The sequence below is a fragment of the Clinocottus analis genome, unplaced genomic scaffold, assembly GCF_023055335.1.
Source record: "Clinocottus analis isolate CAN_PGR_092001 unplaced genomic scaffold, fCliAna1.0.p SCAF_4, whole genome shotgun sequence".
Taxonomy (NCBI): Eukaryota; Metazoa; Chordata; class Actinopteri; order Perciformes; family Cottidae; genus Clinocottus; species Clinocottus analis.
In genome coordinates, this window is record NW_027176153.1 from 18208548 (window position 1) to 18225602 (window position 17055).

A 17055-nucleotide genomic window follows, 5' to 3' on the forward strand; every position below is an offset into this window, starting at 1 on the left:
GTCTGCTCGGCTAACGGCAGAGAAACGGACCCTCGGGACCCGTTTGAATGGTTTCTTCTTCTGCTGAACGTCGTCTTTTTGACCCCTTCTTCTTCTTCTTCTTTTCCTTGTTTTTTTGCGCTCCTCTCGTATTGATCTGTTTCTCTTCTTTCACGAGGTCTTTATCTCTGCCTTGTTCCTCTCCTCCTGCACTGCTCGGTCTGCTCAGAGTAAATCACCACAGAAAATACAACAATAAGGCCAGAAAACGTTTAAATTGATCGTGTGAAGAGCCGGCTCATCCAAAGGCTCGGAGCACTAAGGTTTTGGCACGAAAGAAGTGGAATATAAAGGTTTTTTTTTTTATTTGGTTCTGGTGAGTTTAGGGTTTACATTTAACTTTTTTATCCAACACTTATTTGATTAAAAGCAGCTGTCAGTGATTGCAAAAGAAGAATACCTTTCATTCATTTGTACAACTTATTTGCATTGATTTATCTCTTTATCTAGAAAACGTTTAAAAATTAAACGAAGGTCCACCACAAGTTGTTGGAGCTAACGGTCCAAAGATGTTGTACACAACAATATATAAAATGCACAGAAAAGCAACAAGTCTTAATATTTAATAAAGCAGAGGATATTACTTTACTACTGTCTGTTGGATTAAACAACCGTATCAATTAATAAATTATCCAAATGTGTGGTTTATTTAATAATATAAAACTTCTGTTGCTAATTATTTCAGCTCTCATGTGTTTTCTTTAAAAAATGATCTAAATTTGTCACAATTTTTCGTCCATGCTCTGGATGAAAATGGAGGGAAAAATTAGAATGAAATTGCATCGGCTGCTGACTTGCAACGTTTCTGTTGTGACCACGAGATTTAACGCTTATGTGCACACATAGTCCAGAGGAAGTACAGGATGTGTGTGTGTGTGTGTGTGTGTGTGTGTGTGTGTGTGTGTGTGTGTGTGTGTGTGTGTGTGTGTGTGTGTAAGATGCCTCCAGATCAATCTCCACTACTACTCACAGACTTTGAGATGTTTAGTTCTGCCTTCACATCGCCGAGTGTTTGAGGAATTTCTCTCGCAGATGTTTGGAGCCCTTTATGAACCCTTTCCCTAACAGAATTACCCACAATTCATAGCAGTGTGACAGTAAACACTTCAGCCTGACACATTTACTACAAAAAAACATTCAGGATTAATATCGACCATAAAAAAAAGACGTGAAGTCAGAGTAACGGAGAGACTATGTTACACGGATTTATTCATCAAACGTTTCATTTTGTCATTAAAGTTGATGTGACCAAAAAAAACAAGTGAATAGATTATTTTAAATGACCTCTCACCTGGAAGACGTTTAAATCGAGGAGCAAGCGGTTCAGATAAATACCCACAATTGTACATAATTGGACCTACAGATAAAAAAATTTGTCATAGGTCATTTTTTATTTATTCATACATTTGCACTGTCCCTTCTCTCCGACAAGTGAAATCACTATGACCTCCACCAGAGTGACCAGCATGTTCCTCCAGGTGTTTAATGTCTCTGGTCTTGACTCACTGGACAAGGAGTCATAAAATTTAAAGCACCGAAGACCTGAACGTGAAAACAGAGACAATCTGAATCTCGTTTCCATTACCCCCCCTCCCTCCAAAAATAAGCTATAAGCTATCTGCTATGCTTCATCAAACTGAAGTACAGCAGCAAATTACAGTTGGCATCGTCCATTATGATAAATAGCAAAAAAAAAAAAAAAATGCAAGTCAGACAAAAACATTTTCGTGCACTCAAACAGTTTGGAGTACATTTTCCTCAAGGCGAAGCCATAACTCTTATAACTGTAGTTCATTATGAAAACCAATCAGGATTTATGAATCAATGAATTGTTTCAGCTCTGAAATGTTAACACAAAATACTAAACTATAACCTGCAAAAAAGGAACAGGAAGATTAAACTGAATCCAAGTAGCAGAGTCAGCTGTTAGAGCAACACTCTTTTTTTCTTCTTCTTTTGGCTGTATGTCCCAAATACTAAATATAATGTCAACATTACTATTGATTATAGAGTAGCTCTCTCTCTCTCTCTCTCTCTCTCTCTCTCTCTCTCTCTCTCTCTCTCTCTCTCTCTCTCTCTCTCTCTCTCTCTCTCTCTCTCTCTCTCTCTCTCTGTGTCTTTTATCATCCAGGAAGTGAAAGAACAAGCATCTCCATAACGTCTTTTTGAAGTTTGTATTCCACGCTGTCAATCATCACGAAATCCCCCACGTCCTCTTCTGTAATGGTCTCTCCCACTTATATGTTATAGGTTTATTATAAAAGGCATAAATATCCCCGTTGCAGCCGCTGTAATGTACTCTTGTGCGCTCATTAACTGCCATGTGGAGAGGCTCCAAGCGCAGAGAGGTGACCTCCTGGAGGTGTGCTTTACATTAGAGAGTTAGAAAGTCCAGAGTGGAGCAGTCGGCCAATCGGTACGGGCTAACTGCTGCTACGCTGTGAGGGAGAGATGCGGCTGCAACTTGAAACGACCTGAAAAAGTGCCGTGCTGAATATTATATGACCAGATCTGATGTATAGGAAGATAGATGACGGAGTCAACAGAGAGGGGGAGAAAAACAAAATAGAAAAACTCAAGTTCCTCTGTGGCAGTTCCTCAGTAGCATGAAGACAAAGCGCGTTTTAACTGATTGCCTGTGCAGTAGCTTCTGTATTCACCGCCTGCAGCTGCCATCTAGTTCAGTCCTGTCCACAGTGAAGGCCTCTCTGCACCATCACGCAGCTCCAGGCTGAATGAAGGCTTTTAAATACCAGAGATGCTCCCTTATTCCTTTTTTACTTCATGCCTCTCTTTTGATGTTTTTCCTTCTTTTTCTCTCTCTCTCTCTCTCTTTTCTTCTCCTCAATCCCCCCAAAAAACCTCTGCTTCTCTGGATTCTTCCTCCTCTCTGACTCCGTTTGTCTCATTCCGTCTCTTCAATTACGGAAATGCATTTGACTTATAGACTATATAGACACAGGCTTTTCTAGCAGAGGTTAACAAAAGGCTGGCCCGGTCACGGCCGAGTGTAAATCTTCCTGCGAGCGTTCACGTCCCTCTCTAAAGCTCCTGTGGTATTGCCAAACGGTCGTAAAGCTGTTATTAACATCGCATACGCGGCCTGGGCTCTGATGTCCACGTCCCGCCATTAGCACGGATCTGAAACCAGCGGCTCCATTATATGTCTAAATAATTCAGACGCTTTATGATATTCATTATGGAACAGAACCTGTGATTATCTCCAGGCCCTCTAATAATACCTCTGCAGAGCCTATTGATTCCCGTGGGATCAAACAGCCGGCGTGCAGCACAGAGGCTCACAAGGTTGCGATGGAGCCGCAGGGCGAGTACGGCAGCAGAAATGGAGACGTGCATCGGCGGCGGGTTCACGGACCGTGCACCGTCCCTGGGATCGTGTCCGCTCGCCTGCTGCGTTCTGCTCTCTGGACGATGTCGGAGGCCTTCGCCACGCAGTAACTTTTATTGTGTATCGTCGCACGCAGTCGGTGAGTTGAAGGAGCAGTTGTTGTGCACAAGAGTCTGTTTTTGTTTTTGAAGCGCCAATGAAAGTTACTTCCTCCTCTCATAAGATTCAGCCAATTGTGTGGATTATGTCTTTATTTACTGCCGCTTTTAGTATTGAGTTTCAATTTGGCCACACGTGAACGTTGCAGTGATTTAACGTTGCTATGAAACAGAGAGACACTTTCACAGCTTGAACTCTGGCAAAGCGCTCGGTCTCTTTGAAGTTCCAGCTTCTGTTTGGTCACCGCGCTCTGGGAGAGTTAATTACAGGCGCGGCGGCGTGGAGCTCCATCACAGGAAGCTGCACGCGACCACGTGGCTCGTGATGAGTTGCTGCGTGACTCTGAGCAGGCGGAGGATCTTCGTGCTCCACTCTTTGGCGGGAAAATGCATGAAAAGTGCATATTTTGCAAAATGAACTCTGTGTATTTTAGTCCCTGTAGACAGTCGACAGAGTTAAACTGAGATGTTGTAGATGATCTAATATCCAGTCCATAACTCTCCACAGATGCAAAATGTCCGTTTACAAATAATAAAACATTCAACCTTTTCTGGTAAACTTTTTTTCAAAGTTCATTAAAAAAATATCACTAATTGAAAACATTTTGATCTCAATGACTCAAAATAGGACTCAAAAAATTCAGCATTAAAAAAAGATGATGAATAAAAAGTGATTAATCCACTGAAGACGGATTAGTCGACTAAAAGTGCTCGAGATAAAATTGAACATTGAATAATCTCAAATGTGATCATTCACTGCTCTTACTGTCACCTGAATATATTTGTGTTTGGTTAACAAAAGTGAAAAAGTACACATCAGTTACATAACAGAATATTCTGTGGCCTCATTCCATTTAAAGCTTCTCGTGTGACATCGTTCTGCTCGTGAAGACGTGGCCCGCCGTGTCTCTTTTTTTAGATAATTCTCCGTTCAGTTCGTTGTGCTTTTTCAAAGACGAGAGCGGTGAATCCGAGCGGAGCCTCAAGATTACCTCGCTTCGCTGTTATTAAGCCGTAACGACCGGGACGCCCTTTGACCTGCAGAGCTGCTGCTGCTGCAACACACACACACACACACACACACACCTACCCACACGGCCCGCTCAGTCTTTTGGCCGTGACATCATCCGTTGATACGGTCGTGACTCAAGACATTTGTGAAATATGAATTACTATTTTTTATTAAAGCCGCAGCAGATGGAAACTTAACACAATCTGCATGAAAGAGCGACTTGATTACAACAAAAACATGTGTTTTTTGTTATGAATCAGAAAGCCAGGAGTCTGAAGGCCGTGATGAAAAGACACACACCCGCCTTGCAACGGTGCTCAGGTGTTTCACATGGAGACAAAAGCCTCAAGCCGATGCGGGCGACGCCCCTCAAGCCCCGCGACGACATCATCGCTCAACCGAAGCTCTCGCCCTCCCCGCACCACCCGCTTCCACTTTTCCAGCTGAATTAGATGCAGTGAGAGATCAGTGATACGATTCCGGTCCGTCACACAGCTGATCCTCCCATCGCTCCGTGCCACAGGGCCTTCAGACTCTAGGTCAACCTCTCGGCCCGAGAGGAGGCCTTAGCGACTCCTCGGCACGGCGTCGCCGCTCGGCTGCAGCGCGTAGCGAGCGCTCTCGGGTGCTGAGGCGAGACAGAAGTAGTCGCACTGCTTTTCTTCTTTTCCCTGCCTGTTCATAAAACTTGTGATCGCTTGTTCTCAGCTGCTTTATCAGCTCTCCGCTCAACAAGGGGGATTTGTCTGCATGTATGAGATATTAACGAGCCGCTGCTGACTCGTGTTTGGGGTGAAGTCTCCCTGCCAGCGAGCAGCACCGAGAGCAGGTGACAGGAGGACGAGATTGTTGGAATGCATTTCATTTCCCCGCTCCACGGATCATTATGATGCATGAAGGGAAAAATGCAAAAGCAGAACAACGTGATCAAAGAGCTCTGGACCCGCTTTTCATTTCGCTTCTGCGTTTGTGATATTGATATTGATGGCATGTTTCACATCAGATTCACATGCAATGTACTGGAACATCCACCGTAAAGAACATAAAGAGGACACAGATTACCTCATTATTCACTGTAATGCATTGTTCAAGTGTCAGGGGGCAATACTTCTACTTCTTCTAACTTTGTATATTTTGCTGATGGCTTCTGTAGTTGTACTTAAAGTCACTGCGAGTAAGGTCTAACCGGTCATCAAACTAATACTGATGCAGAAGATTTCTGCATGGTTTGTCTTCATGCTTATCATCAGTGCCGCCAACTCCTTCAGCTCAGAATTCAGTGGCGGTCTCCAACCAGCCCACCTCAAAACAACCCGATCCGCCGCTCGCCCCGTCAGCGGCCTTCAGAGGGCTGGAGGCCTGGTGGTCTGGAGGAGAGCTTCTTCTGGCTTGTCCTCCGGTCCCTGCTGGAAACAAACGCGACCCCGTGCTGCTAGAGGTCAAGGCTTTATTGTTAGGCCCTGCTGAAGGAAAGAGAGGCACAACAGGACCAGGACCAGAACCAGAACCAGGACTGCACACGACCCTTTCTGCAGTAAAATGAGAGGTTTTCTGAAGGGACTCTTGTGTTCCACCTAAATCAACACAATGAAAGCATTGTCCCTTGTCAGCAGATTTAAATGCAAGACTTTTCCTTGTCTTGGCATATTTATACATTTTAGTATAAGATCTTAATACTTTTTCCACCGCTGTGTGTGTGTGTGTGTGTGTGCGTGTGCGTGTGCGTGTGCGTGTGTGTGTGTTGCAGTGCTAGAGAAACCACAGCTTCACATCAGTATTACTGACACCCGCTTATGGAGAGGCATGAACTCCTGGGAGGCCTGAGGGGTCAAGAAAGAGTTGTGTCTGCAGCGTCCGGAGCAGAGACGGCTCTTTGTTCGGCCCGCTATGAAAAGCTCGTCTGTCTCCGGCCTCTGATGCTCTCAGGCCGAAGGCCAAGTCAGTGACAGAAGGAGTCTTTTGCACAGCGCTGTGCACTCTGCCAGAGAGCGACAGAGCGGCTGAGCTGCGTTTGTAGCATGGGTGGGCGGGTGGGGGGGGAACTAAGCTTCCCATCTCATGTCTAGCGCCGGGCGGCGGAGGTCACAATCTCTGGGAGTTCAGCTTTTCCAGCTGTCCACACTAATGGGAGGTTGGGAAAATGTTTTTGTGGAACAAAACTGCACTGAAGATAACGACGCTGAAATAACCGACGGCTGGCATGAGCCGCGGTGTTTTTCTTCTCTTCTTTGTGAGTAGAAAGAGATGTGATGAAACACACAAACCCTCCATGGTCGTGTCCGTCCACGGTGCACAGTCATGCTCTTACATAAGAACGGCTGCTTTCAGTCTCGGTTGTGTTTGATTAACGGAGCGTGCGCCGCGCTCTCCCCTCACTCCGCCCGCCATGCGGCCTAACATCACCTCTCCTGAGGGAAACGTTCCCCCAGCATCAGAAACGCCATCCATCACCTCGGGCGGCCGCCGCTCATGCGGACGAAAGCAATGCACTGCCACCTAGTGGCGCGCTGCTGCAGGTGCTGCAGGTGAACGTAGGTGTCTCTCTCTCTCTCTCTCTCTCTCTCTCTCTCTCTCTCTCTCTCTCTCTCTCTCTCTCTCTCTCTCTCTCTCTCTCTCTCTCTCTCTCTCTCTCTCTCTTTTTGTCTGTCTCTCCAACCCTCCCTCTCTTTTTTTCTCTTTCTCCCTCTCCCTCTCCATCCCTCTCTCTTTATGTCTCTCCCTCTGTCTCTTCACCCCCCCCCCTCTCTCTCTCTCTCTCTCTCTCTCTCTCTCTCTCTCTCTCTCTCTCTCTCTCTCTCTTCCTCCCCCCATCTCTGATGCGTTTGAAGTGGGCTGAAGTCTCATGAGAGCAGAAGGACCCCTGCTGAGCAGCTTAGCTCGGTGTGATAATGCTTCCCACTGTTGCTCCTCCATATGGTGCAGATGCTGCACAACAAACACACATTTTATCCTGTGAAAGATATGTGTGTGTGTGTGTATATATATATATATATATATATATATATATATATATATATATATATATATATATATATATATATATATATATATATATATATATATATGAGCAAAAACAGAATGCACTTTGATGGAACAAAAAGTGCTGAAATCGGTGTTGAGAACTTTATTATGTTCGTGACCTCCAGCTGTTGTTGCCTCTGTTATCTTCAGATCAGCTGACTGACAGCCAGTTCAGACCAAAACAAGCATTGTCAGGATATTCTGAGATTTTTCAATTACAGCTGAGCAAGTCTTGGGTCTTTTTTTTTGTTGCCTCTCTTAGTTTGTTTTTCATAAAGCAACAACAAAACAAAGGAAACCAATGTTGTTCATAGAAACGTATCCATCACCGAGAGGAACAGTCCTCAGAAGCCTCCGACGTCAGACCAACAATAAGATAATCAATGTACTCTCATCCCCTAAACGGCCATTATTCACGTTCAACAAACTGTGACTAACGAACTTTTGGTCTTTTTCTGGAGAAAAATACTCAAACGATTCGTCATTGCCGATTAATCTGCTATTGATCGACGACTTGCTGCGGTTCTAGTGCACTGAGTTACTCTGCAGCTCAGAGCTCTTGTCCATGTTTTCTTCCCCCTCAGCTGGTTAAAGTGGAAATGCCCACTCGTCTCCCTCTCGTCTCCCACTCGTCCTCCGGTGACGGCCTTGCGGCTCCACAGCCGTCAGACTGAATGGGAGCTCGCCACGCGGCTCTCCAGCCGGCTCCACTGGTCAAGAGCACCGACACGAGGCAATTACTTAAGAACTCATCAGCATGCACTTCCTGAGATGCTAAAAGCCTTCCGCCTCTGTGCGTGTTCTTTGTGTGTTCTTAGCGTGGTCTTTGTGTGTTCTTTGGGTGCACAAACACTCAACATGCAGAGTATATGAGTTGTTTGTGTGCTGCCAGACTGGAAAGATTTCTGCACACAGTGCTGCACAGAATCCTGCACGTATAGCTCACATCGCACGCACTCACACACCCACACACACACACGCGCACGCACAAGCCAGCTCCATAAGGTGACAGCGTTTTGGCTCAAAAAGGCCAACGTATGCAATATTTGTACATCTTAAAGGCCGCGCAGGAACGTGTCTCCATGTGAGCAAACATGAACTTCAGTTGTTGTCTGCTCTGCACATGTGTGTCTTTCAGAATCAGCTTTAATAGCCATGTACCTTTCCACATACATTGAATGTGGAATGCATACATGGAATTTCACACCGGATTCTGTGCTTCGTACTTCTTTACAATGCGTGTATGTGTGTGTATTGCGGAGAGGAATTCTGGAAAAAACAAAACACTTTTAATCACATTCAGACGGACATCGGGTTATCGTCAGTCACATCTCCGTTATGAAACACAACAGCTGCGTGAAGAGGACCCGCTCCGTTTGTGTGTATAACGTGTGTGTTAAACGGCTCACCCACAACAACTCTTCCACGGAATAAAACACACAAATTCAAATTCCATCTCTGCCAATAGATCCTCAAATGTTTAAGGTTATTTATCAATTTGAAAGAAAGAGGTTCTTGCTCAGTTTCTCTGTGTGTGTGTGTGTGTGTGTCTGTGTGTGTGTGTGTGTGTGTGTGTGTGTGTGTGTGTGTGTGTGTGTGCCTAGACTACTAACACTCTGCTCGTATACACACTGGATTTTAAACAGAATGGAGTTCACCTGTCAGAGCCCCTCCCCCACACAACCTTTTGCCAACACCACACACACACACACACACACACACACACACACTGGTCAACTCAGCCTGCAGGTTATTTCACACGCTTTGCTATAATTGTCTCCCTGATTACGTCTCTGGGCTCTGTACAGGTGACATTACAGGAAAATGAGGAGGTGGTCTTTAGTGTCTGAAGGTCTGCCAGTGAGACGCTGCAATCTTTATCCCACAATTGAAAATGTTGAAATGTCAATTGGGTTGACCTCGGAGCTAAAAACCTCCAGTTTGTCCCCGGGAAAAAGGTCCGGGGTCGAGTAGCAACATGAACTACTTGAGTAGATTACATGGAAATCTCCTTGTTTTGAGATAGATTGCCTGCAAAAATGGATATTGTGTTCAAAATGTGCCAAAAAGGGATAGACATGGACGTTGGTACTCATCTGGGGGAGCATGTGCACGCAGTAAACGTTCAGATGTCTCCCTCCAGATCTGTGGATGTGAAGAGTTGGACAACGTTGGATTAGAGCTCTGTGCGCTCGCAGGTGAACACAAAGCGCTCGGCGCCAGGTGGAGCGGGCGGGAGGGTTAGGGTTAGAGAGGAGGGATGAGCGCGCCACTGCTCGATGATTAGAGAGCACGCCGCCGCTGTAATTGCAGCGAGATGACGCACGGACACACAATTATCCTCTACACAAGTTTATGAAGAAAAAAGACGAAGGGCTGACTGCGCTCGTCACCTCGGCGCTGACGCTCGATGCATCGACGCCGCCGTGCGCCAGAGAGTCTGAAACGCACCCGTCCCCTGGAGACGGGACGCCATCAGCCCGGGCTTTCTGCCTCGAGCCCGCCGTGTGCGTGTATGTGTGTGTGTTTATGAAGTTCTGATGAGAGCTTGTCTCCATAGACTCTCTCCTGCCGTTACCAAGTGAAGGTGTCCACAACAGAACTGTGTTTCCTAATGGGACACTTCCTGTAGACCCAACACTTTCATATATTCATAATATTTCACACTTCTTTTCTGATTTCTCTTTCACTAACTTCTGGCAACGTGAAGTCCAGAACTGTGTGGACACGTTTCTGTCGCACCTTTTTATCGTTTTTAATCAAATGGCTTGTTCCCCATCTGATGAGTCACTCTGTGGGCTTCCATTGTCTCTGTGTTTAACTTCTGTAGCGTTTCTTTTCTCTGAAGACGTAGTTATCCGGCGCTGTAGGAGCATCTTTACCGTCCTCACGGACAGGAAAGCCTCGTCTGTTTTGAAAGACACGACAGAGGAAAGAGCATTGATTTTAGGAGAGAGGAGGGGGGAGGGAGAGAGGAGAGGCGAGGCGAGGACGAGAAATTGGAAAAGAGAGGGAGAGGCGGAGGAGAGAGAAAACAAAATGGGAGGGAGCTGGAGAGATGATAATGAGCCCTACCTCTGACACATCCTCCTGTTTCTATGGAGACCGAGGAGCCAATCGCGTGGCCCCGCTGAGGACCGTACTACTGAGAGAGATCAGAGGGTGGAGACGGGTACGCAGACGCCTCGCTGCGCTCATGAGAGGCAGGATAACCTCCCAGCCGCTCTCCTGCAGGTTGTGTCCTCTCTGAAGGAGTGGCCGCCTCCTCAGGACCAGTAAATAAATTACCCATCAGCCACCAGGCTTTGAAACGGAGGCTTCACATCAGTCTTAACAGATAGATCCTTTAGTTCCTTGGCCCCCCTCACCACCGCCACCACCTCTCCTCCTCCTCCATCCTTAGCCCACTCCCCCCCCCCTTCTTTCCCCCGCCAGCCTCTTGGATGCTCCTCGTTACATCACACACACACTCACACACACACACACTCTCTCTCTCTCTCTCTGGCTGCCTGTGTTTGTGATTGGAGAGGGAGAGAGTGAAGCGCGAGTGAGCTCCGTGTGCGCACGCCGTCTCAGTCACGCAGTCCCGTTGACCAGCGCTTCAGGATGGACAAGCCCAGCGTGTGGCGCGCCGTGGTGAGCAGCACGGACCCCCGCAGGACCCGAGACCCGGGGCCCGGGTCCAGCAGACCGGGCTCCGCCATGGGCTACAGGCTCTACGACATGTGAGTAGCGTGCGTGCGTGTGTGTTTGTGTGAATGGGAGGGCGGGCGGGCAGCGCTGGTGTAGCCGTCCCATTCATGGTTGTCGGTGAAGTGGGTGGTGGAGGAGGAAAACACGGCATCCACCTCTCCCTCTGCTGAGTCACCTCTTGCCTCCAGACCTCGCTCCGTCCTCTGTGTTCTCTTCACCCAGAAAACAACACCCAGAAAACAACATCCAGTCAACAACATCCACCAGGAGGAGGAGGAGGAGGAGGAGGTGACCGAGTGGCGGGTTTTTTTTTTTTGTTGTTGTTGGTTTGTGTGAATTCACCCAGATGAATTAACACCATGTGTCTTGAAGAAAAGACAACCTGAGTGTTTAGTATTCTGTGTGAAAGCACAACAGAGTCATGTGAGCGACGTTTCAGAGCCTCGAGGGAAATGACTCATTAGTGGATGATGCTGTGACGGCTCTCACTGGGCACACGAGTTCCTCGCAGCTTCTGCCGTGTATGTTTGTGGGTGTGAGTGTATTCTCTTGTGTGATTGGTACAATGGGTGTGTGTGTGTGTGCGGCATTGCTAGTGTGTGTGTGTGTGTGTGTGTAAAATGCGGCTGTGTCTGAGCTGTTATTTCGGGGAAGGCGATGAGTCCTCCAGTCTGCTTGCGTCTCCTTCAGTGTCTCATGTGTCAGGTCTGGTGTGGTATGAAATGGTGGATAGAATTAGATTTGGTTTGACGTTTTCATTTTTGCCGAATTTTCGGCGCAATCTGCCCTCGCCGAGTACTCCGACAGCGCGAGTGTTTTTGCTGAATAAGCGCTCCGCTGCCTCCGCAGAGGCACATTTAAGTTTGTTTTCTTGGCTGTCGTGTGTGTCGCCTGCATCCCTTCACACCCTCTGATTCTTTTCTTCCGTCTTTCCCTCCCTGTACGTGCATCCATGTCCTAAACATCTGGTGCATACCATTGAGCTGAATTACCCTGTCATGTCCTGATCTAATACCAGACATGCGGATCAATCATCTTAATGAACGCGAGACCTTCACGGGTCTCCACAGAGTCCTTCACAGACGACCTGCGCCTGCCATCCGCTGGCTGTGTGCACACTTGAACACGTTCCCTCCATTCCCAGATTCTCAAGTCCCGTTGTTGCAGCAGTAATTAGGATTGCATTGCCTGCTGTGTTGTGTTTGTGTTATTGCATGAAAGGCAATTGAACACCTTGTGCAGTCTGTGTGTTCTGAGATAGCGGGCTGACGTCTCTCCTCCCTGTTTCCCTCTCCAGCTGTAGTCCAAAGAGAGCTTTAACCACAGAAGGTCACATGACACGGGTTGCGAAGGTGCAAATTGACGACTTTGTGAAACGCTCGCTGTCGTCGTCGTTATCGCGGGGAGAGAGAGAACGTGTGCCTCGGATTGACACTCATGTGTTGGTCTGATTGTCCGTCACGTGGACGGAGGCTCGCAACGCCGGCCCGATCCCCCTTTTAATGAGGAGCTGGAGCGGGACGAGTCTGTTCTGCTGTAAATGTCATTTCATCACCCCCGGTCCCTCTGGAATGCTAATGCTTACAGCAGCGGAAGACCGAGAGGAGGACAACCTGGAAAGCTAACGCTAATGCTTACAGCAGCGGAGGACCGAGAGGAGGACAACCTGGACTTGGCCGAAGGCTTTCTCGGCCTTTAGGGACAACACGCGTCGATGCAGCGTTCAGTAGAATACTCTAAAACACAACAGGATGTGTGAAGAAGTGTATTTTGTTGAGCTTAGCAGGGTGGAACAAGCGCGCGTGAGTGAGTGAGTGAGTGTGTGTGTGTGCCATGAAAATGCATGCGTGCATACTAAGAGAAAATGGCTAAAGCATTTATAATCATAAAAGTAATCAAACCAAGTCGGTTAATGCGCTGCCGTGTGATGAGCACATTGAGAAGGAGTTGTGTGTCACATGTTTACTGGATAACCGCACGGAAAGAAACTGTGTTGAACCTGCTTAACATGCTGTAATAACACACATCAAACCGCCTTTGAGTTGATTTAGTCTGAAGAGTTGTGAAATGGATCTACACACACACAAACACACACACACACACGGCGGATTCTCTGCACCAGTATTGCTGCTAAGCTTCGTTGTTAACCTTGTTTCTGCTTTTTTTTTAAAAAAAGAAGGAATAATCGTTTTCTACTAATATGTAAATGTGTGTAATTCTAGATCGTGAAAGATATGTATTGGCGTTGATAAGTGCCGTTTTTTTTTCCCAGCACTTGGTAATCCTATTGCCCGTGACATTACCATGCAGGGGGTTTGATCTTCCTGCATGGATTATTCCCGCTCATAAGCAATGCTGCGTGGACACGGTGCTCATGAACATCAGTGTGTCTTTACCCTTTCGACAATGTCATGCGTTCTCCCAGGGCATTCGTGGCAGAAAGCCGCTACGGAAAGGAACGCTCATTTCCATTTTATTGGCCCAGAGATTCTTAGCCGCTGTTCCAAGTGACGCCGGCGCTGATGAAGAGGATAAAAAGGAGAGTGCGTCACCAGAGCTGCGAGCCGCTGACGGCACATTCCTTCACTTTGATTCCTGAGCCTCTGACAGCGCAGAGCGCTGTGTCTGCAGACCGAGAGGAGCGCACAAACACAACTGCCAGCACCGTACACGCCTCCGCCCGGAGACGCCGGCCATGTGGGCCGCTGGCCGCTAATGCATGAGACAGCGGCTGTAAATACGATGCAATGCACGGCGTCGCTGGGCACATGGGCCGGACACGGGGCACGCTGTCAGGTCACATGGCGTCAGTGGACAACGTTACAGAGCTGCAAGCGAGTCACTAGTTAAAGCAGGGTTACTTTCTGTATGCGTGTGCAGCTCCGTCTCCATAATAACCCGTTGATTTGTCACTTGTCTGAAAGCCACAGCGACGCCTCGCTGACATAAAGGACTACAGTCGTTGTGTAAAGTGGACGTGATTGTAGCCGTTGAAGGAGCGCCAGTATTACTCTGGTCATTATCGCTCAAGTCATTATTTCAAGCGCTCTGTCGCTTATTCATTGATCTCTTCCTGATGGCTTTGACAAGAAAGTAGGACATTCACACCTCCACGAGATTCCCCCCTCTGCCATCAATAATGTGTGGCTGGCTAGAATGAAGTGAGTTTATTTCGTACAGTCCAAAGTCGGAGGGGCTTTACAATCTGCACACATACGACATCTCTTGGCCCAGGACCTCACATCGGATCCGGAAAAACTCTCCCCAAAAAATCCAGGAAAAAAACTTTCACAGGGGGGGAAAAAACCGCCAGGAGAGCAACAGAGAACAGAGGAGGATCCCGGAAAACGTCCCAGAACCAGAAAGTGGTTAAGCGGCATTGACCAGAGAACCAGTGTGAACTGAGCTCGCACACCTGCAAGTTGTGAGATGACGCAAGATCACGTATTACACTACTCTGTGCGCGGCTGCTGGCCGCTATGGGCGTGTATCTGTTTGAGAACGATGCTGCAACAGCGTCGATGTATATTCAGAGCTGGAGAGCGTTTCTTCATCTAAAGAACTCTGGAGAAGTTTTTCCGATGGGAAAAGAAGTTTTCACTCCTCCCTCGACTCGTTTTCGGTTGACAGTGAGTTCCTCCGAGCACTGACAAACCATCTGGCAGCTTTGCGACAACGGCCTCACGGTGGTGTTTTGAGGAAGACCGGGATGAACAGCGCTTCAAAAAGCAGCTCCGTCTGCCGAGTCGAGAGCGGCCGACCGTACCGACGCTTACAGTAGCCTTTTAGCTTATGCCAAAATGGCACGCGCTCGGCTCAGGCCGAGGACCGCTGGGCTCAGAGGACGCCATTTGCACGCTAACGACCTCTGCAGCTGGACCGCCGTCGTCTGGCATGCAGCTTGCATGCGGTCGAGTTTGCAGCTGGAGCTGCGTCAGCCGTGTGTGAGGACGATCAAACCAAAGGGAGCTGCCGGGGCTCTGTGGGGGGAGGCGCATCTCAGTGAGTTCCAGTTTCCCCAGGGGAGTAGCTAGTGTCTGATGCATCCGCGGGTTGAAATAGCCCATAATAATCCCCTGCCTTTGCCAATGGCAACGTCAGAAGCGGCAGCACGGAGGAGAGTCGGGCGCATCGCGAAAGAGGATGCGTCTCCAGAACATTTTGTTCCTCTGGCGAAAACAGTGTAAACAGACAGGAGGATGTGTTTGTCAGCACCAATGTTACACAACAACACACCGAGGATGTCATCGCGCACATTGATTCTTACTTCCATGGTTTGCTGATTCACAATCGGGGCGATACGGTATATTCCTTCCTATACGTGTTCTTTTGCTTCCATGACTCTGGGATTTCCGTGCCGGCTGTATTTACTTCATACGAGACATGTTAATCCCGTCAGGGGGGGTTTTCAACATGAGTCACAGTCGTGTGTGAACACAGGCTCAGTTCTAAGCCTGTGCACATCGTTCAACGAGACTAATGGAGAAGAGGCGGCTCTGTCTTCCCTCGCTTGTGTTGGACATGTGCTGGTGCTGAGTTCAAGTGTTCGCCCCTTCTTCGGGGGAGACGGGCGCTCGGCCTCCAAATCATCTTCCTCTGTTCTCCGTTTGTTTGTTCCTTTCTGCTTCCAATATAAGGCAAAAGAGGAGTGAGTCTGGTATGATGGATCCCTTCCCCGTAAATGTGTCTTTCTCTGTCGTCTCCTCGTCTGTCTTTCTGTCCTCCTCCCTCCTCCTGACGCTCTGCTGTAACTTTCATGTCAGACTGTCGCCCTGTAACGGGATCTGTCCTGGTGCTCATCCTAAAGCAGAGCGATCTCCAGGCTGGCTGCAGCAGCCGTGTTTTCATCCCGCACATGCAGAGAGTTACGGCTGGACAGCGTGTAAATCACCGTCATACGTCATGCCCATGTTCCCGTTTTGAAACTGCACTTTCCATGCAGCGGACATGAACTGTCCTTAATGATGGGAAATGAATGCACGTTGTTTTTATAGTTTGAGATGCTCGAATTGGCCTCTGTGTGATCTCAGCGTCTACTGTTTATCGCATGCTTCTCCGATGCGGTGCCAAGTCAGCCTCCTCACTTCCTCCCTGTGAGCCTTGAAAAGCTCCAATCTGCCACCAGGGGGTGAACTTTTCTAACACATCCCTTCAGACGTCCTTCCCACAGACGTTATGTCCGTCTCTGTGCTTTAAATCCTACTTCTCTCTCTAAATCTCTCCATTTCTCCATCTCTTGCTCGCTCATGTGCTGTCGCCGTCTGTCTTTCTCTGGTCGCCTTTTTGGAACGGATCAGATGTGCAGGAAGGCGAGACGGAGACAGACGAGGGTTGAGGGTTCGGGGGTTAGAAGAGAGGCGGTCCGGGGTTCAACGCTGTTCCTTGTGTGCAGGACGGCCAACCTTGCAAACAAGTGAATTGTACCGGCCGCCCCGTAACGCTCATCTTCTTGCAGGTCTGTGTACATTCTTTCTCCAGCGCGTCGCAGACACTGAGGAGGACTCCCCGACGGCGACTTTCCACCCGGCTACGTCTTTCGCCGCTTCCCACATACAGTCGACTGGAGGATTGTTCTCCAGCGGCCTTTTCCTCTTATTGACTGCGCGTCTCGCTCGGAGCAGCTCGTGGTGAAGTCCTTCGGCTTATCGGCGGTTGACTGGGTCAATCGCTGAGGAGCAGTGGAGGTCTCTGCTCTGCGGCGCTCGATGTGAAAGACTGAGCGCTGCACCGCGGTGTGACGCACCGGGAGACCAGTGAGAGCTCGTCAAACGAGGTCACTTGTG

At 48.2% G+C, this 17055-nt stretch overlaps 1 protein-coding gene across 3 annotated transcripts in view; it reads left to right on the forward strand.

Moving 5' to 3' along the window:
* The window catches only part of iqsec1a (IQ motif and Sec7 domain ArfGEF 1a), an 84826-nt gene that overhangs the window by 24421 nt on the left and 43350 nt on the right, over positions 1-17055 (forward strand). For 2 of the 3 annotated variants that reach the window (XM_068596943.1, XM_068596945.1), the window contains exon 1: positions 11097-11304. The exons of the other annotated variant lie outside the window; for it this stretch is intronic. In XM_068596943.1, the coding sequence (XP_068453044.1) occupies positions 11186-11304 (119 nt within the window). In that variant the 5' untranslated portion in view covers positions 11097-11185. Of the gene's footprint in view, positions 1-11096; positions 11305-17055 lie in introns of those variants that run through there. 3 annotated transcript variants of the gene reach the window in all.